The sequence below is a fragment of the Apteryx mantelli genome, chromosome 7 (genome assembly GCF_036417845.1).
Source record: "Apteryx mantelli isolate bAptMan1 chromosome 7, bAptMan1.hap1, whole genome shotgun sequence".
In the NCBI taxonomy this organism is placed as follows: Eukaryota; Metazoa; Chordata; class Aves; order Apterygiformes; family Apterygidae; genus Apteryx; species Apteryx mantelli.
This window is the reverse complement of record NC_089984.1, coordinates 30,199,208-30,220,235: the sequence shown is the minus strand read 5'-3', so window position 1 is coordinate 30,220,235 and position 21,028 is coordinate 30,199,208. Positions and strand designations below refer to the sequence as shown.

The following is a 21,028-nucleotide window of genomic DNA, read 5'->3' as shown; positions in this document are numbered from 1 at the left end:
TGCTAAGCGTGTCTGCCAGAGCTCGCCAAGGAAAGCATGAGCAAGCAGCTTCAAAGGCAGAATGACGTACCTACAGCAGTAAACCCTAATCCACGCAACCGAACTTAGTCATAGAAAATGGAATTAGAAGTTCTGAAACAAAACATGGATCTGAAGGAATTAGCAGTCATCCCAAGATCACGTTGCACATCTTGAGCAACATTTAAATAACAACTGTTGTCAGGGATGATAAACAGGAGAGTAACATTAACATCTCTCACAGGAAATCTTTGGCAGATGGGGATTGGGAACTCGGCATCCAGGTCAGTCTATAACCTGACACACTGGCCCTGGATGGTGGCTTGGCAAGGACGAGAGGTGCCAGCAAGCACCCCAACTGTAGCCCCCTGAAATTCAAGTATATGGACCATTAGCAAAAGATGTAGGTGACTTGACCGTATGAAACACAGCAGGGAGCAAAGCAAATAGCGCTTTGTAGATGAGAGCAGCACCACGCACACACAGGGGCAGAGGACGAGTCTCTGGGCAGTCTTCTGGGAAGTACAGCATTATTCTTGCTGCAGGTCATAGCGCTGTGCTAATGTATGTAACCTAGAGAATCTGGCAATTGCCCAAGTGACCTCCTTTGCTAGTCTCCTATAAAGCACATGGCAGTAATGCAGAGGTCAGGATTGCTGAGGCAATTCTCCAAGGGGACACAGTTAACGTGACTTTCAGAAGTTCCCCATGTTTCTTGCACTGTAACTTCCTGGACAACAGTGCTGCATATTTTCCAAAGACCAGACCTAACACAAACTACAAGTTTACATAGCCCATGTGAAATTCACATTTTGTAGAATGTATGTTTTCATTTTAGGACCGATTTTCTAACTCTATAGTTCAAGACAACCTTTCAAAAATAAACTGTGTCTGCACATAGGGTCAGGATGCCTGGAGACATCCTAAAACACCACTTTGTTTAAATGAGCTTCCCTGGTGCTCTCACTGCCAAAGAAGCTTCATTAGCAAGTACCAAGCATGCAATCCCTGATCATTGCAATAGATAAAATAAAGCGAACACAAAGACTTGCAGCAGGAAGAGGAATGTAGCAGGAAGAACAAAGACAACCAGCAAGGAGAGGGAAGAATACCATGAGAAAAAGAGGCAGACGGTCATCATCTAAGCGCTGATGAAATCTGCTCCTGATCAATACGGAATGCAACCCAAGGTACTAACTGATAGTCTGATGACAAAGAGCATATTTTCCCTTTGATCATTCTCCAGCATCAGTAGAAATCCACAGTGGCTTGAAGAGATATCAAGTCTTTGAGAGATGAATATCTAGCTTAGCACACAGACATGAATGGAAGTAAAATGAGTTTCTACCCCTCCTCCCCAGGCCCATGACTATCACTTCCATTTAATGAAGTCTGAGTGGTCAGATTTCACTGAGCTCCCTCCACTTTCTCTCTGCCAGAAACCAAGCTCTTCTTTCCTTTAGAAAGACCTCCACACCTGTCCCTCACCAAAAAGAAAAGGAAGAAAGGCAGTGAGACAAGATGCTAGGTGCTGCAGCTTACACGCGGTTCATCATGCCAAGCAGAAGAGCACAGGGCTGTCCAAACTCATCAAAAGACTAGAATGGCTGCGTTGTCTTTCATTTACCATTGACATTGCCGTACAAGTCTTTCCTCCCTTGCAGCCTCACAGCTTCCGCAGCAGAGCCCTGCAAAACAACGACCTTGCAGCAATAAGCAGCTGTACGATAATACCAGGAGGTTCCCAAACCCAAGGTCGTGGCAGTTTCAAGTCAGGCCTATGAGTGGAGAAGATGGGAACCGCTTATCTAGTATCTCTGCAGGGAAAGGACAAAGAGACTCGATGGTCACCTGGTACAGCTCCTCCAAAACCTGAAAAGTAACTAGACTTGCTCATAGACCTAAAGAAACAACACGAAGACTCAGCTCTCAGCAGGACCATGACCAGCTAGTACAGCCCCGTTGCTGTACTTGGTCAAAAAAGAAAAATAATCAGGGAAGTCAAGAGTATTTCACACACTGCTCAGTCTTTTGAAAGATGAAAGCAAAAGAGGGGATTTTCTGCTTAAGTACTTGCTTAGAAGTTCAGGAAAAAAAAAAAATCCTGTAAGCTTTTCTTCTGTGTTTAGGCAGAGACTTTTTTCTGTATTTCCAGTGTTGCAAAACAGAACACAGAAGCAAACAAATCTACTTTGCCTACGCAGCAGTGCCAACCAGAAAAGCCACAAAAGCTTGTATAAATACATGCACGTCCCTAAAAACAGATGCACCTATCAAAGCATTGTTTAAAGTTTAGTCAAGCTGAGGGCCTAACTGAACTCTCTGTACTTGCTGTTAAGAATGATTTTACTCAGAGTGGTAAGCAGGATTCAAACCAAGTAGGAAATAACAAACTTGGCTTTAAGTGGTTTGCGAGAAACCCAATTTGCAAATGCTAGTCGTGGCCAGCTATTGAATATACAAGCTGATAGAGCCCAGAAGGCACTGTGATGAGTGACTTAAGTGGAGGCACCCTACACCCACTGACATTCCTGCTGAATGAATGCGAAATCGGCAAGAATTGCTTTTATTTATCTTACTAGAAGCATTTCTTGGAAGGGCTGGAAAAATTTATTTCAGATGAATTTTTCAGCTGAGAACAAAGTTGTATTTATTATAATTATGAGCTCTCCAGTGTGGCCTGCCTTGCCGAGAAAGAACATTAAATTCAGCTGCTCACAAACTCACGGAAGTGACCTTTTGAATGAGAATGCTGGAGCAAGAGGCTTGTGGTGCATTCTCACTAAATAATAGCCTACTGTTTGTGACTTGCAGATTAGTGCTCAGACCACTTGATTTCATCTGCTACTTCCATGGGCACAAGTGCACACAAGGTCAATCAGCTGAGAGTAAATCATGTTTGCTGCAGACTACAACATGGAGAACTGTGCTTGGGAAACTGTTCATAGTCTACAGACTAAAGCTTGGTTTTATAAACTTGTATTAACCATCATGTGGCAGCATAACCTTGCAAGGCACTTCACACCTATTACAGAGATCACTTCTGCAGGACACCCACTATCTAATTTAAGTAAGTGGATCAAAGGTGTTATTGACACAAACAGCATAAGCTCTCACATTAATGAGAGCGATGACCGCAAGTATGAACACCCATCACCCAGGCAGAAGTGCTCTGTTCAGTCTCTTTTCTGAAGGACAGCAGGGTTACCTGAAAGGCTTCTGCTCTACAGAAAGCCCAAGCACCCAGGACTGAGATCAGTTAGCACTAAAAACCTCGGAAGTCCAGCTGGCTGGTTCAGTCCATCACCTGAATGAAAGGTACAACATAAAATAGCAAAAGAAGCAAGACACGCTTGTTTGGAAATGGAGGATGTGTCTTCAGTGTGCAAACATAAAACAACCTTTTTCAACATATCAGAGCTTCTTCTTACCCTTTGCAGAAGGTTGGGTATTACAAAAGGCATCCCATCATCTAACGAACTGAAACAAATCAGACATCTGAGCCTTCCCAGCAGCTGGGTTGCTGGGTAGTCCAACTCCCCACTGCCAAAGAAAGCAAGGCAAGCTTGGGTGCTGACGTCTGCATCTCGGGGGCACTTGGAAACCACTCTGCCTGCCCAGCACAGCACCATCCTGCTGTGGGCAGACCTGCTGGCAAGCTGCTCCAGGCTCCTGCTCCCCTTCACTCTCCATATATATATATATATATGGATATAAAAATAAAAAGGTAGGGTTTTGTGGTTCCCAGCCATCTGAAGATTTCGGTATGTGCTATGAAGGTCTAGAAAACAGACTACCCTGTTCTACACGTTTGAGGCTTTTTCAAGCTAAAACGCAGCTAACAAAACAGTTTGCGCTGCCAGTTCAAGTTCTGTACTCCCTTTTCAGATATTATGTTTGGATTTCAGCAAGCTCGCTCTCGTTTCACAGCTCTGCTCACTCAACCTGCTGGTTTAGTCCCAAGTCTGCATCTCCGCATTCTGTTGCCTCCAAGGGAGAATACGATACAAGAAATTCAACTTTCTGACTTCACTACAGAACCAGTTAACCAAGAGTTGAGAAGAAGGAAAAGCTTCACTTGGAATATTCGTTTTCTGTGCAGTCAACAGCACATGCAATTCATGAGGTGCCCAAAAGCTTGATTCTCATGTGTCTTCGCAAGTTGATAATTGACAGTAACGCTTTCCAGACCAATAGAAGAATAGTCCCCACTCAAGCACAGCAGGAGCCAAGAACAATAAAACTATCTCAATAATTAGATACAGTTTGACCATAGCACTCGTGGCCATTGAAAACCTTTGGACCGAAACCTTACAGAAGAAAAACAGAAGTCTCTCAGTTAACAATTAATAATTCAGACCTGAAGACTCTTGTTTAGGCCTCCAACCGAGGAGAGAAATTATGTAATACTTATACACAAGGTATCACACAACTACCAGTATTGTGATACAAAGAAAACAGCTCGTAGCACGCTCATCATCTAAAATGATGGCATTAAGATGAGAAATCTAAAGTTACTTGTTCAGTGACATGTGGTATAAGCCAGGATCAGAACTGAAAAGTTCGTGCAAAAAGCACCAGCATGCCAAATGAAGGACTCAAGAGCACACTGCGACTTTTTAAAAACAAACAAACAAATCACTCTATTTTTGATAATATTTTTAAGTTCACCCTCAAAAACACCCACCAACAACTAAAAACAAAAAACTTCCTTTAAGTCTGTTTTTCCATCTTCCACCTTCCCACTCCTCTTTAGGGCTAGGTATACTATCAAGACACTTCACTCTCAAGAGATCTCAACAGTCTACAACATACAAGATGCCTGCTGTCAAGGAGGGGAAAAAGCTGACAAATACAAAAGCAGCTTGAGAGCTGTAAATGAAAAAGTTAATGGATTGAGCATGATAAGAGCAGTATTTTTAAAGCCTGTTTCTTTAATTAAAGACATTATTTGAAAACATAAACAAGTTTTACCTTGCACCCTGTCCTGAAGGAACGTGCCTGCAGAAGAACTGTTGGCAGGCAGGGCCTGTGCAAGAGGAGAGCTAGCGATAAAAAGAGCTCTTGTAGCAAGAATGCAGATAAATGAGTTTAAGAGTCTATCCCAACTTGTAAATTGCCACTAAAACTTAAAGTTTCAGGATCTGTAAAATTAACTTTCTGTGTACTACCTGCATAGTAATGGCTACATCAGCCCCAACAGCTCACCCAGCCTTCAGATCACCCTAAGGCAGGCAGGCAATTTCACAGATGCATTTTGAACATCTCATCTAGTGCTCTTTTCCTTCCTTTGCAGATCATTACATTCTCAAGCCAAAGCCAAAATATTCATTGCTTACATAAACAAATATAGTCCTGTTTTATCAGGACACACTTGGAGGTATTTAATCCCTTGGGACCTGCCTCTAAAATCTTTAGGAGCAGGATTATAGCGAGAATTTTGGTTATATGCTACTATATAATACGACACATACAAGGAATCATCAGTGCCACTCTTTCTGTCCTCAGAAGTTTATCTGCTCTGCAATAGGTTGTGAATACAGGAGTTTTGTCTGAGCTCTGTCCACGCAGGGAATTCAGCAAGCCCTTACACTTCATATCAGCCTGGAATTATGTGCCAGCAAAGGTGAAACAAGGCAACAACAGATTTGTCTGGTCCCATAATCCAAAGTTTTCCTGGCACAGTACTTCTCAATAAATATGCAGCATGCTGAAAATAAAGAAGGACCTCCTGTTCAGTTAGTCCTTCCAGAGAAAGCAGCCTACGGTTTTCAGAAGGAAAAACAATCATATGAAGAGCAAAATCATTCCAGACTTTTGGGGTTATTTGAATTCATCATTTAAGGCAAAGATGACCCTCAGACTTTGCAGTCAGGGGACAGGCCTGCGGGCACTGGGTGGGCCAAAGGAGAATAAACCTCACGACTCTTGCTCCCACAGCCTAACCACTCTGGTGATTTAGTGTGATCACATACTCTGGCAAGCCCCAGGAAGGACGCGGATACAAGGACAGAGCAGAAAAGCAAGAAACTTGATAAAATAACGAGCAGCAAACACGAGGGTAATATTTAATAATCAAGTACGAGATGCAAAAAATTCCTAATGAGATGGGTAGGAGAAAGAAACAGAACAATCAGACAAAAAAACAATACTGCTAAAAAGAGGAGAGAGAGAAATTAAGAGCTAACTTATTTTTGATGCTGCAAGTTAAGATTGGCTTTGTCTGAGTCAAAGTGCTAAGTGTCAGCAAACGGAGACAGTCAGCAGTGACAGATGTCTGCAAGCCTGTTTTATCTAAACTTCAGATCACCCGAGACTGAAGAGTCAATGAAAGCTGTTTGCGAAGTTAGCTTCTTTTTAAAAGACAGAAGTCAAAATGACAGGGTAATTTGAAGACAACACAATACACACTCAACCCTCCTCCTCTTCAGCATTTGCTGTTTGAAAAGCGGTCTGCAAACTAACAGATGAGACAACCGGTAACAAAAGCAGGAATTCATCACACAAGAGACCCAGACATGAGTCATGACCTTCACTCACATTCAGGTAGCTGTATTAAATGCTTTCCAAGCACACAGTAAAGGTCTTTCAGACTCTATCTGAATAAAAGACTTTCCTCTCCCCAAGAATGGGGGGAAGGAACATTTTTGGTAATTTTGGTGATATGATTACAGAAATTGATATTTAGGATGAGATCAGCCAGTCTAAATCCTGGCCTTGAAGATACGTTGTATTCTTCCAAGGTTTTGCCCCACCTTTACTACCATTGCTGGCAGGAAGCCCACCACCACTTCCAGCCCTTCCCCTGGGTCCTGGCTGAGACTGATCCCAGCCAGCATTTAACCCTTTCATTCTATACCAGTATACTAAAACTCCTGTTTAGTCCAGCCAGACAGCTTTAAAAGATGCTTTTGCAGCACGCTGCCAGCTCCGCAGGATGGTTTTTTTAGCCCACAACCAGTACAACTACTGTCAGAGGGAGCACTTGGTGCAATGGAACGGCTTGAGCTCCTGTTGGAGGCAGGAGACATGCAGTTTCTGTGGCTTCTTGTTGGCCACCATCCACCACTTGAGATTTAAAAGAGGATGCGGGGAAGAAATTTTAAACGTGCAACTACTGACACAGTATTAACAAATAAAAACTTATTACAAACCATCAGGAATATAAAGCTTGGCAAGGATGAGTATTTCTGCATGTTTGGACTCTTTCAATGTCACGCTTCTGGCGTGGCTGTCACAATTATTGTTTGAATGACAGCATTGTTACCAAAAGGTGATTTCGGTGACAGCATTATCCTAAACTGTCTTGATTATAAGCTCCAGTTCCATATTAAGTTAAAAAAAAAAAAGTCTCATATGGACAACAGTGCTTGACCTTCTGATCATATCTGTCTGCAACACTGTCTTTGCTAGGACATGAGAGAAAAGTGTGACTCAGTTCTCCTCATTAAAAAGCCTCTGCAACGTCTGCTGGCATGCCATTAATGTTTGATTTTCCTCCCAGCTTCCAACAGGCAATGCTCGACACCTTTTGTACAAGGAAAGCTCAAGATGGCTGGTGAGATTCCCGGCAAAACACACTCTTCATGGCTGTCTCTACAGCTTATCAGCCTTTTCCCCTTCAATTTGCTGTTCAGCCAGCAGGACACAAAAAAAGAAAAATAAAAGTAGTTCTGTAACCACTGGAGCTCCGTAAAGCTGACCTCCTCTCAATTTGTTCCACAAGGTTGATTGACTTTGCAGCCTAGGAAACTGTGAGCTCCAACTGAAGCTTGCACAGAAGCTAGGGCATATATCAAGCCAGTCAACGACTGTCTCACAAATTTCCCAGTGCTTAATAAGCTCCCAATTGTAGCTTTTTAGTCAGTGATGCTTTTTCTGGTTTTTTAGGATCTCTCTGTGTCTACCTGCTTTCAGGAATTGTTGAAATCTTACACATCTTTGAGGCCTCTCTCTCTTTGTCAAATTTGGTTCAAAGTGGCCAGCAGGTTCAAAAATTATTAATGGGGACACACGCACACACGCACCCCCTGACCGATAACTGCATAAAGCTCGCCTCCTTCTGCAAACTGTCTTCTTGGTATCAACAGAATTCACTGTTTTCCTGGGTAAAAATCACTCTGTCCCACTCCAGGACTTTTGGCAAATCAGTATCTTGACAGGCTCCCTTAGCCTGAAATAGAGCTAAGATACAATTAGTTTCTGCTTTGATCATGATACCTCACAGATCCCTCCTCCTAAAAAGACCTCTGCTCTTGAGTTGCCTCGTTGCCTCACTAATTTCTATCACTGCCTTGTGCAGACCAGAACTTGAGATGAAATAAAAACATATCACTGCCAGAAGCAGCAAACTTTTGCCTCATAGTAATGCAGAAGAGGAAAAAGAGGGATTTTTTTTTTTATATACTACTAGTGGATCTTTCATTTCTTCATGTAAATGCTTTCCTCTGCTAGCCCTCAGGATTCCACTCAGGGTCCTTATGCCTTAAACCCCCATGAGGAAAGGAAAGGGCTCAGATAAACTGCTGCAGGACATCAGGTGCCAACCAAAACCTGCGAGCGAGATGGAGGAGAGGACTTGGAACAGGACAAGGACAAGTCTGAGAAACTGGTCATGCCGTTCATGGAGCCCAACTGAAGGGAAAGGGAGCAGAACCAAGATCTGGAGGAAGATGTCTGAAAAATTGCTCCTCATTTTGGCCCCCAACTTACAGCCTCCCCCTTAGGTAACAAACGCCTGTGAACTCTCCTCTGCACCGTAACAACCGAAGCCTACAACACACTGCAATTCAGGAGCCATGACCACTTCACGAACTTAGGTGGACAGATGTTCCTGTTCTCCCATATCCCTATACCCAAGACCATACGGCTGGTGAGAACTGTAAGAACATGCCCATGTACACCTCTGCAACCCATTATCAGCAAGAGGGCAACACTATTTTAAATGGCAAAGAAGCTTTGTCTCCCAACACACTGGTGATTTCTCGTATGCTCAAGTTGTCACTTGCTAGCAAGCCGTCAGCGTGCTGTCAATAATTGGGTTTGCTGTACAATGTGCTGACGTAAAAGTGCTTGCGAAGAAGTAAGAGTCAGGAAACTGCATTTAAATTTTCTGCAGATTTCTCTTACAAACCCAGGACACAAGGAGGAAGTTAAGTGACAGGAAACAGCAGTACATATTTGCGCACATCACCATCATTGAAAGGATATGGGCACAAAAGATATCCTTTTTTCTCTTGCTGGTTTGGTCTCAGCTCAGGTGACGACAGATGAAGTTACTGGCTCTGTGGAGGAGGCCTGCAAACCAGCAGCAACACGAGTTGTCTCTGAACAAAATAAAGTCCCTCCTTTCTCTTTGCAGGTGTTGTTCAGGACACAGCATGCCAGGTGGCACTGGCCACACTGGCATCCAGTGGTTTGGTCAGCTGCACGTGTTACCTCATTTTGCACCCAGGAAGCCCTCTCCAGCCAGGTGCTCCATGGCAGTTTCACAAGCCATTGCAGAGACTACAGGGGTCATCTAAAAATAATAGTAGGGGCAGTGATCCCACCAATAATCATGTCATTAGAAAAAAATGCAGTTCCTCCTTGTGTAAGCAGATAAGCGGCAGGTCTCTACAGCACCTTGTGCCTTCATTTACAGTCAAACAGTATCTGCAAAAATCATGAAAAAAAAGCATGAAAGATGCAACTGCACCAACACGCTCCTTGTCAAGGTATAGCCAGGCAATTCCTGCTTGGCAAGCCTGCTCTCTCCATGCCAGCTGTTATTTCGGGCGTGCTTGTTATATGCACTGCTCACAGGCTCAGCCGCGCTAGGTTTTGACTCAGAGAGCTCCATTGCTACAGCACCAGCTGTTGGCATCTCAAAACCAAGCTTGTTATCCATGGGTTTTGTAACCACACAGGGGAGCAGGAGGAGCCTGTACTCCATCAGCATCTCTCCATGAAGCCATACTGGGGTACTCTCCCAAACTGTGGGCTCACTTTCTTCTGATTCAGAAGCCCAGATCAAAACCTGGTAATCAGGTTGTCCTGCAGCACGCAACAAGCATCTCTGCTCTGCTGTGATTAATAGCCCTTCTGAGATTGTCACCTTCCCCAACTCAAAGACTGCCTTTGAGATGTCTCTGACGTGCTGTGTACTTTCCTCCATGTTGCAAAGACTGCAGTGCAACTCTGGCAGGAGCAGTTCACCTATTTGGCCTGGATTCATGCCCAGGAACTCATGCAAATGTATGCAAGATAGGAGCACGTACAGCCATAAAGTCACCAGTTAAATGCATTACTAAGTGAAGAAGATTCTTATGTAACCGACCAGAAAGGGCAAATTCTTACCTTGTACCCTGTAAAACAGTTATCAGAGTGGCGCAGATTAGAGGTACATCGCAAACCCCAGTACCAAACATGCATATTGGCATGAGACAGAACAAGAGGCCACACGCAGCTCTGCGTTACTAAACCTCCAGAACATGCTCGACAAGGACAGATTTGCACAGGCATGGCCACAACCAAAGGGCACAGCACAGACAACACTGGAGGGAGAGCTAGGCCAGAAGATCAGCCCATTACTAGCTTTTTGCCTTTGGCTAATGACTATTCAATCTCCCAGCCTTCCCAAAATGACTTAAAGAAACAAAATAAAAAACAAAATGAGTGGGCAACTCATTACCACAGAGGATGTCCATGTATTTTCAGAATACAAAGAAAGACAACATATTACCTACGTTAATGCCTTTCAAATACCACTGAAAGACAAAGGTCAACCTCAACATAACGTTGGTTTAATACAGGCCCACAGAGCTATCTAAAAGAGCACAGTTCCCACTTTTACCAGCAGAACAAAAGTAACTACCTGAAGATGCTCAGGAGAGCAGCACTCCTAAGAATCAGAGCTAAGGGTCGATGGGTGTTTTAGCCAGGGCCAAATAGCTGTCTGTTGTTGAAACGTGGCTGAACATTGACCACATCCATCCCTCTGTCTCACTAAAAGGGCCAATAGGGAAATCACCGCCTTGGGCATGATCTCTGCTACCCAGCAGCAGCATCCAACAGAGCTGCAGCTTTGGGACAGCTGCAGGGGGAATGCCACCTGCTGGATGCTGCTGCTAACCAGGCCAGGCTGACCTGGACTGACCCGGCTTGGCTTGTGAGGTCGAGAGGATGGAAAAAATCCCCAACCATATCTAAATAACTCTGGCAGACGAAGCTTTGCAAGCTCTCCCCTCCACCAGACTACAAACTACAAAAGCTGACCAAATTTATTCTTAAGGTAATGTTAGGTTTTTGGTCAATTAATATTTGGAGGGTGAGGGCAAATCCTCAGAAGGGCATTTACAGGTCCTAGTTACAGAGTTGCTTCTACTACGCTGAAGAGAATTGCCATGCTCCTACCCAGGATGCATTCAACCCTTTCAACCAGGCTTTACATCTGCTGCACAGCTGCAGTGATGCAAGCAGAAAGCCTCACAGCACTGTATGCTATTGTGAGGGCAAGTCACAAATGCAAGAACTTTAATCAGTGGGAAAGTGTGCTATACAGATGAGACACTGGACTTCACGGTGGTAAAATTGTCACAGTACGAGTCGTCCTTAATCCAATCCGCAGAGTTATTTAGAGGTTCCTGTTCTGAGCAAGTACAGGACGTACTTTGATCTCTGCTGCCTCCTGCCAAAACTGTAGAAATCAGCAAGCCAAAAACCAAGAGTCACAGACAAAGATATCATGGCAGACAAAATATATCTTACAGTTATATAAGCAGCTCTCCTCTTGAAGGACCCAGGAGACATGGGAGTGCAGTTGCAACCAACTAACTAAAGCTTAATCAACAAACATTGTCTTAAATTTACAGATGAGGAGATAACCCTCTCTCATACTGGGTAATTAAGGCCTTGCTGTTCACAAACAGGCCACCACCTGAAGTGATGTTCTCAAAAGGCCCAAATGCAGCCAAACTCTTGGCAATTGGAGCTGTGGCCAGAGCTAGACTGCAGCCTTGACCAGAAACACGGTCTTACGGGGGTGTTAGCCGCAGCGACAGTCATGCTGAGCTCTTCCTTAAAGCAAGGATTTGTCCTCTTTGTCACACACGATGAATCATCCCTCAAGTCCCAGTACTTCAAGCAAAGTCTTTAATTTGGGATGAAATGGGTTTTTAAGAAGAGAATGCTTCTGTCAGATTTTGGCTCAAAACCACCTTATTAGGGAAACACGGATTCCTCAAACTTGTTGCATTGTTAGCGTTCACTTAAATCTCTTGTTTTTAAAGAAAACAACTGTTGAGAAAATTATGTGATAATTAAGCTACATGCCATGGGAAGCAGACAGAGAGTTAACATAGTCAAATAACCTTTACTCTGCCCTGTAGAGACATACTACAGTAGAATTATGATTTATGTACAAAATTTGTGGTTAAAAACCTTGATCAAGCTAATTTTTTAATATATTTATTTCTTATTCCCCCATTTCTCTTGCCCTCAAACTGATAGAAGAGAGTACAGTTAAGGTACACAGTTAAGGTCATATGAGCACAGTCATAACTGAACACAGCTAGATTTCTTTTTCCTGTGGTGTTTACCCTGATTTTAATTTTTTACATAATCGCAACATTTCTGCCCTTAAATTGCTGATAAATGCTTCATCTCCTGTTAACAGAGCTTTGTGCTCTGATTACAAGTGAAATTGCAAAGAACAGTCAGGGAGACAGTTAAGCAACATGGACTCTGGATGGTGCTGAGCTAATTATCTTCCTTCTCCTCCCCCCGCCCCCCTAAAAAAAAAAAAAACCTTAATTAAAAGAAAGACCTTTTAAGACCCTAGGCAGCCTGGACTTATTTTAACCTGAAAAATCAGACCCTCCTGCCCAGTACAGCATGTTCTCGGGAATGTTTGTTCAGTGCGGCTAGGCAGTACAGCTCCACCTCCTGAATTATTTAGAGGACGCATTTCCTGCGGCACCTCCCAGCCTTAGACCACCTGGTCTACGGGCCAATTTTGAGAGGTGAGGCACGGACCCTGAACTATAAGCTCTCCCTGACAGCCAGAGCAAGCAGGGCAGAGCAAATGCCTGAAGCATAGATGGAAGTAGGCAGCAGGCATGAGAGGCAGTGAGGGCAGCAAGGATCTAGAGAGCACAAGAGCCAAATGCTGTCAGGGATTCAGCTAAAAATGTAGGAACCACTGCTGTAGAGATCTTCCAAGTCCAGCACTGCCCCATCGCAGCTCTTCTCTATGAGCCCATCAGATCTGACAGAAACACAGTCTAAGGCAACACAAGAGCAGACAAAGTTTTGTTACATGCTCATTTTCCAGATCCTACATTACCACTATCATTTTTGAGTGGGTAGCTGTCAATCTGTAGTACACAGCGAGATAATACCAGCCTTTTGACAGACAGAGTCTACATTAAAAGCTAAAATAAGCAGCCTGAGCTTTATATAGATAAACTATGAAAAGAAAATGAGTAAAAGATGCAACCATATCTAGGTGCTCTAAAGAAAACATATGCCACCAAAGCTCCTCTTCTCCACCCTCATATATCATACCCCTCCAGACTTATTTTTTTAAGACTATTTCTGGTACACTGACTGAAGAGGAGATCCGCAAGTCATGTACACAACTATCCCACAAGCAATCTAGTTCTATTATTGCTTACATGTCCTCCTTCCTTCTCCTTTCCTCTTTTTCCACTTCCTATTCCTCTCCTCTACCTGCTCCATGCCTAAGGTATAAGCTGTATGGGACAAGGAGGATCTTTCAGTCTTCAAAGCAGGTATGGTATTTTTATTAGCATGTACATGGTTGAAGACTTTCACAGCTTTTGTACAGATTATCCTACCACCTGACCACTGCTCGCAGCTGGAGTACCACAACAACCAGAGAGCAGCACGGACCTGAGACAGGCTTATATACGTTTAGTTTACAAACCTCATCTCCCAGATGAAATAGAGCAAATTTCCATCAGTCAAAGTCAGTTGAGACAGCATGGAAAACATACAGTTTGGCACTATCCTGCACCTGGCTCCCTGGGGCAGCAATGACGAACACCTAGCCTCTGTGCAATTGAAGGGGATTTGGGGTCTCTTCTGGAAGAAGTCCCTTGAGATACCTCACAGACACAGCCAGACTCCCCATCTCTTTGCACTCCAGAAGCACTGGGAGGTATCTCAAGGGACCTCTTCCAGAAGAGACACTCCAAACACACACCCCTGTGACATTAAGCACCGTGGAGCCCACAGCACCTATGGCCTACAGTCACAGATCCACATCTCACTGGCTTAGACCTTCAAAAAATTCATATGATTTCTACCTCCCATGTGATGCACTGCATCAAATCACAAGTCATCGTATTTGATTTATGTTCTACACAAGGTGAAAAAGATATCATGACTCCATGAACAATAAGTTCCAGTTCGTGTCCAGGTTACTTGGCCTAGTACAGTCCTCTCCGGATGATACTGAGCACAGTGGGAAAGGTTTATGGGCTTCTACGTACGGGGCACCTAAGAACAATGCTGAAGATCTGAATGGTGCACATGGTGGCATAGCCAGAAAACGCAGTAAAGAGATGAAGGAGAGAGAATTAACCTTGTTAAAACCCTTTCCAGGCATGAAGGAGGCAGTAAAGGGGTGGTCAGAGTCTACAAAGACAGGCCTAGTTTCCCTCACCCCAACAGAAACATACTCCCCCTTCCTTCCCCCAGCCCAGAGGCCTGCAATGGACCTCCCCACCATAGTTCATGCCACAAAAAGGCCAGCTTACCTTCCTTCTGGCCTGCGCACCTCAAGTGTCCACCAAGGGCATGACCAGCTGCCCCAACACTGGGCAAATCCCATTTCCCTACCAACAGAAGTCCCTTGGCCAGCTGCCCCGTGACCACTCTTCAGCCCATCCCAAACCTCCCCCAGCCCCTCACAAGCCACCTTCTTCTCTGTTGCCACCCCTGAAGGACACATGCACTTTCACCCGCAGGTCCCTGCACACCTGCCAACTCTCAAATCTTGTGCCCTGTCTGTAGCCATCTTTCCCCTATCTCTAGTCACCCTGCATGAAACACCCCTCTTCCGTGTCCTGCAACAGCCACCTTCACCCTTAGCCCAAAGCACCCCCCAAGACACACAGACACCCATACCGGGTCTCTGCACCCCATCCAGCTTCATTAAAAACCCTGGGTAACCCCCCCAAAAGCCCCTTCCCCCAACCACAAGAGACAACAGCACCCCATGCTCAGCTCCTTATGTGCTCCAACCCCTGCCATGCTCTTCCATGACCCCCCCCAACTACATCCCTGCCACAGGAGGCACAGGTACCCCATGCCCAGCCCCCAACACCACTAACACTCCCCCTAAAGGGCACAGGAACCCCATGCCCAGACCCCTGCCCCCAAAACCCTCCCAGAGAGCACATACACATGTCTAGCCCCCAGCCCCACAAACACCCTCCCAGAGAGCACATACACCCCATGCCCAGCCCCCAACCCCACAAACACCCCCCAGGGGCACAGGCACCCTATGCCCAGCCCCCAGCCCCACAAACACCCCTCCAGGGGGCACAGGTACCCAATACCCAGCCCCCAGCCCCACAAACACCCCCCAGGGGCACAGACACGCCATGCCCAGCCCCCAGCCCCACAAACAGCCCCCCAGCACCCCACAAAGGCACAGGCACCCCACGACCAGCCCCCCACCTGCCCCCAGGGGTACAGACACGCCATGCCCAGCCCCCAGCCCCACAAACACCCCCCAGGGGGCAGACACCCCATGCCCAGCCCCCAGACCCACAAACACCCCCCAGCACCCCACAAAGGCACAGGCACCCCATGACCAGCCCCTCAGCACCCCACAGAGGCACAGGCACCCCACGACCAGCCCCCCACCTGCCCCCAGAGGCACAGGCACCCCACGACCAGCCCCCCAACTGCCCCCCCAGAGGGCGCAGGCACCCCTCGTCCACCCCCCCGGCCTGTGCGCCCCACACAGGCCGCCTGCCCACCGCAGGGGCGCCAGCCCCCCAGCCCGGCGCCCCCCAGCCGGCCCCCCCGGGGCAGCCCCTACCTGGGCGGGCTCCACGCTGGCGGGCAGCCCCTCGGGCAGGGCCTGGAAGAGCAGCAGGGCCATGGCGGCGCGGAGCCTCCTCGCCATCCCCCCCACCCCCCGCTCCCCGCCTCCCCAGCCCGACTGCGGCCCGGGACGGGAGCCGAGGGGGCACCCCGCGCCCCGCCCCGCCCACGCCGCCTACCCATTGGGCGGACGGCGCGCCTCTCGGCGGGCTATTGGCTCGCCTCGCTATCGCTCAGGGCAGCCCCGAGAGGGGCGGGGGCAGTGCGCTGGGAGCTGCCATGTTGAGTGTGGAGCGCCGGGGAGGGAGGCCAGGGAAGGTGCTGCCATCTTGTGTGTGGCGGAAGTGGTGGGAAGGAGGTGTTGGTGGAGGTGCTGGGGTGCCCCTTGGCCCTGCAGCCCCCAGCGCGAAGCGCCCCGGGGACAAGCCGGGACCCTCCATCGCTGCAGAGCAGGAGGGAGCGGGAGCACCCGCCAAAGCCTCTCTGACACCCCAGTGGCCGAAGGGCCCGTCTTTGGCCCCGAGGCTCCCCTGGGGCAGCCGGCCCGGGCCTGTCCCGGTGGCACCCCAGGCTGTCCCCACCAGGCGCCCGGGCCGTGCCGGCGCTGTCCGATTTCCCAGCTGTGGTGCTGCTCTGCCCCGACGCCCAGAAACCACAACCTCTAGGCTTGTCCTGTTCTTGGTCTTCTCTACACGGGTGCTGCCCTGGATGCACGATCCCATGCTCGGTGGTCTCTGAGCTGGGACAGTCGTTCCCGTGTTCACATGCAAACTGCAGCTTGGGTATAACCAGGTTCCCAAATATCCTCTGCCCCAGTGTGCGCGCCTGCCGTCCTGCTCGGCCCCTGCCATCCCCCGGTGGGAACTGGGCAAGGTTTTATGGGCAGTGCATCAAAGCTCCCAGTTTGCCTTAATCCTTGCTTGGCCCCTTCTGCGATGCCACAAAGAGCCCCAAATCCAAGCGCCCCATCCGGATCTGGGGCACACCAGGAGACCTTTGTGGAGAGGGGGTTAAAACGGCTGCAGAAGCATCAGGCTGGGCTCAAAACATCCTGCAGTGAAGGCATTTGTTTGTGCCAGGCCCGTCACATCCTTCTGCTAGCACCTGCCAAGGCAAAGGCTCGAGAGCAAACAGCAACCGCGTTGTGGGACTGGCCACGGGACCAGCAGTCCTTCCGGGCGCGCTGCCGCTCCCGCCGGGCTGGACAGTTCCTACCTGCAGTTTTGCATGGGTGCTCCCGTTTTGGTTTTGCTTTGGGTACTTTGTCTGTGTGGGACGGTCTCCAGTCAAATTTCCACACTTGAGCAGTTTGGGGTTTTTGTATGTTTGTTGCTTTGTTGAGGCAAAACTCCAAAGACTCAGTGTTTCTGGCTGCTGATTCACCCAGGTCTTGAACACACTCTTGTTTGGGTAAAAATACAAAAGAGCATGTCATTCCCTGCGGCAGGAGTGTTTGTTCAGCTCGCTGATAACAGGGAAGCAAAACACAAAGTCTGTGCATCTTTATCGTAGTACCGTGCCAGGACGTTGCGCCAGGACTCGCCACGTCAGGACTTGTTGTGAACTGGCACTGCTGGGAGAGGGGAAGCAGCACTGGTGGCACCCGCCTAAGAGACTTTGTCCTCCTCTCCGTCGCTCTCCTTGGTTCTCCTGAGCTGAGCTAGAGCCCGCTGGGATGGAGCGGATGTCAGCGGCCGTATCTCGGACTATGGGTCTGGATGAAGCCTTCCCCAATGAGATGGGGAAACGCAGCATCCTCCTGGCCCTGGCCAGCCTGGGGCTCCCCGGGCTCATGCTCTGCCGGCTGTGTTGGAGGAGCTTCGTTCATGGTCAAGGCTTAATATCAGCCAGGCTAGTGCAACCGCGGAGCAGCACCGACTGGCACAGCCTGGGCATCGTCTGGGCTGAACACCCTGGCCAAAGCAGACCAATACAGGAGGGCTATGCACAGTCTTCCTCCGCTTCTTTTTTCCTTGAAGAGTGAGAGCATACGTTCAGCCTTGGGAAGAAATGCTGTGCTGTGGTGGAGTTCGGGTCTGCATCAAAGGGCTGGTTCAGAAAGTGCCGCACAAGCCCTAAAACCAGCTACTTTCACTCAGGTTTATTAATAAAGTGCTCTCTCTGTGCACTGAGCAAACACACAGCCTGCTTGGGGAGGAAAATGTTACAAACAGGTACTAAAAGGTGCTTTTAGCAAGAAGAGCAGCAGCAAATGTCTCCTGGTCCTGCAAGGCAGCTTCCAGCAGGGTGCTCCAGAAGCTGCATCGTGCTTAGGTCTGAACCCAGCTGTGGCTCAGTTAATATTCCCTTATCCTCACAAATCTGTGTGTGCTGGACACAACAGACAGCAGGGGTGAGGGCTGCTGGAAAATAACCCTGGAAGAAACTGCAACAGAGAGCAGTGGCTGCTCCAGGGGGGCATCTGGGGAGAAGTGCAAGACGTTGAGAAGAAGTTCTGCCACCACCCCAAAGATCTTGGCACAGCATGTCCCAGCCACAGCAGTCCACCGCCTGGGCTTGTTTCTGGGCAGTGAGAGGAAGTGGGGGTGCAGGAGACTCAATTTTAATTCACAGCTTGGAGGAAATGTCTCATGTTTCTTGGGCAGTAATACAGGCTTTCTGCACCGCTGTTCCTTGCATGTCAGACAGGCTCCGCAGGGGACTGGCCCAATGAGGTTTATCAGATGCTCAGATAACATGTTAAGAAAAGCCAAAAAAAAAACCCCACAGCTTAGCGGCTTATCTCCTACCACTGGGATTTTTCAAGCAGGGCAATGCTTGGGACGCACCTTACCCTGCTGAAGCAGCTTGCCCAAGTGTCAGCAGTGGGGGCCTGCAGGAGTTAACCCATTACGCAGGCACACTGCTTGCTCTTCTTTCCATGGGGAGCCAGGTCAATGAACCTCCCCAGCATTTGGAGAAGGAGGGATGGACCAGGTCTACCTGCCGGGGCTGCTGATTCATCAAAGGAGACTCACAGGCTCACAGGTTCCCACAGCCCGTCTCTGGGCCCCGCTGCAGCCCCACGAGACATCTTTGGTCTCATCATTATTGTAAAGGAGGCTGTAAATATGCTGGAGCACTGACATTTCAGCCACGCACAGTTATTAAAGGAGCTTTATTCCTGTTCCCAGCTAGCCCTGAAATTAAAGGCACAGCAGGGAGAAGGAGGCAAACGCGTGGGACCATGGGACGAGCCCAGATCAGGCGTGACTCATCGCTGGAGAGTAATTAACACTTGCAGCCCTTTACAAACAGGGATGAGTCCGGCTTTGATCCCTGGCGCTGAAGTTTCCTTCCTGTTGCAGTGCTGAGAAATGGAGGCAGAGCTGGCCAAAATGATGTGGGTGAGGGCAGAGATGTGACAGCAGAGCTGGGCTGAAGACAGAGCCATGGCTGATTTTGGTGCAGCGCAGGGACTTGCTGACTGCGGCCTGGCTTGCAACACCTCCGCTCCTGGCAGGGCCACGGCAGGCTGGGGAACGATAAAGCATTAGGGAGCGCAAGCAGACACCCACCGCAGCAGCCATCTCCTGACACCAGAACATCATGAGCTGATGCAATGACTTGAATTCTCCAGGGGAGATCCCAGATCTACAACCTAGAAACCCCACTGAACTGAAATGTCAGCTGGCATAAATCCACATAGATCTGGGGAGGGAATCCACTGCTACAAGCTCTGGGGGGTTTTTCTGTCTCTAGGATGGCGCTGGTTAACTTCCTGATCTTCTGAGCCCAGCGCAACCCTCTTCCTTTGGCCAAGAGCGATGAGCAATACCCACATCCCTTGAAGAACTAGGCCGGGAGAGCTGGGAGTACTTCGTGGGCATGAGATGGCAGCAGCTCTTCAGAGAGTCTCCCTGCTCCATCGCCCCTCCAGTACGGCCAGGGGCTGTGGTTTGCCAGCAGAGCCCATGCCGGCTGTATCAGGGAGGATTCAATACCTGGTCTCCCTGGGGCAGAGCTCAGCCACCCCGGCACCTCCCAGAGCTCCTGCTGGAAGCGTGGCCATGTGCTGCTGGCTGGGAGAGGGACATCCAGCTGTGCTGAGAGGTCTGGGTGCGTCTCCCAAACAGGCACAGAGCCCTCGGCCAAAAACCTGGAGACCTTGTCGCCAGTGCAGGGCACATCTAACAACCCCCTGAGGCTGCCGCCCCAGGAACTGCAAAGCAACAGGAGGAAGAGGAGGAGAAAGCAAAAATGCTGGTATTTCTGCTATAACCCACCCTGCAGCAGAGGATGCCTGTTCATCTCTTGCTCAAAGGGCCTGGATCCCCCATTTCCAGATGCCCAATCCAGGCAGGGGGGAGTCCAGGGAAAGCTGGCCATGATGCAGCCAGGAAGTGTCGATCCAGTCTAACACAGACTGGGGCACAGCCGTCACCTGCACTGGCTGCCAGGACGGTTGCTGGAGCTCCCCAGGAAACGCAGAGCTGATCTGGGAGCAGGACACCGTCTCCAGTTGCCTCCCACTGCGCTGTCCCTCGGGAGCAGGCTCCCGGGGAGCTCACGCAAGCTGCAGCTTTCTGCAAGCTGAGTTGGTGCTGTAAAACCACTGCCAGGTAGCACCTGGCACCACTTTCTTTTCTGAGCCCTGCATTTGCCCCTCCGGCCTCACTTTCTGGTGGAGCAAAACACTGGCAGGACAGGAACGAAGGAGTGGCAAAACCAGGGAGGCTTTTCCACCGTGCTCCCAGCCTGTGCTTCGGGTGGGTGCTGCCCTGGCATCTGTGGCATGCACCTCTCCGGGCAGGGGCCGGACCTCCCGGCACGCACTGCAGACATGGGCCAGCGGCAAGGGCACCACTGGGGTGCACATGGGAGGAGCAGCTTTACAGAGCTGTGGCACATCACATTACGGGAATCGCCTCGTTCCCAAGCACGTCAGAGGCTCCTTGGACCCCAATACAGCCCAGGCTGCTCCAGGTACCTTCCTGAAAGTGCTCAACAT

The 21,028-nt window shown here is 48.6% G+C and overlaps 1 protein-coding gene across 2 annotated transcripts in view; it reads right to left on the bottom strand.

Annotated features, from left to right (window-relative positions):
* Positions 1-16,160, bottom strand: part of WBP1L (WW domain binding protein 1 like) — a 61,601-nt gene extending 45,441 nt beyond the window's left edge. The window contains exon 1 of one of the 2 annotated variants that reach the window (XM_067300191.1): positions 16,073-16,160. In XM_067300191.1, the coding sequence (XP_067156292.1) occupies positions 16,073-16,159 (87 nt within the window). In that variant the 5' untranslated portion in view covers position 16,160. The remainder of the gene's footprint in view (positions 1-16,072) is intronic. The other variant, XM_067300192.1, reaches the window with a different exon arrangement.
* Positions 16,161-21,028: the final 4,868 nt, after the last annotated feature.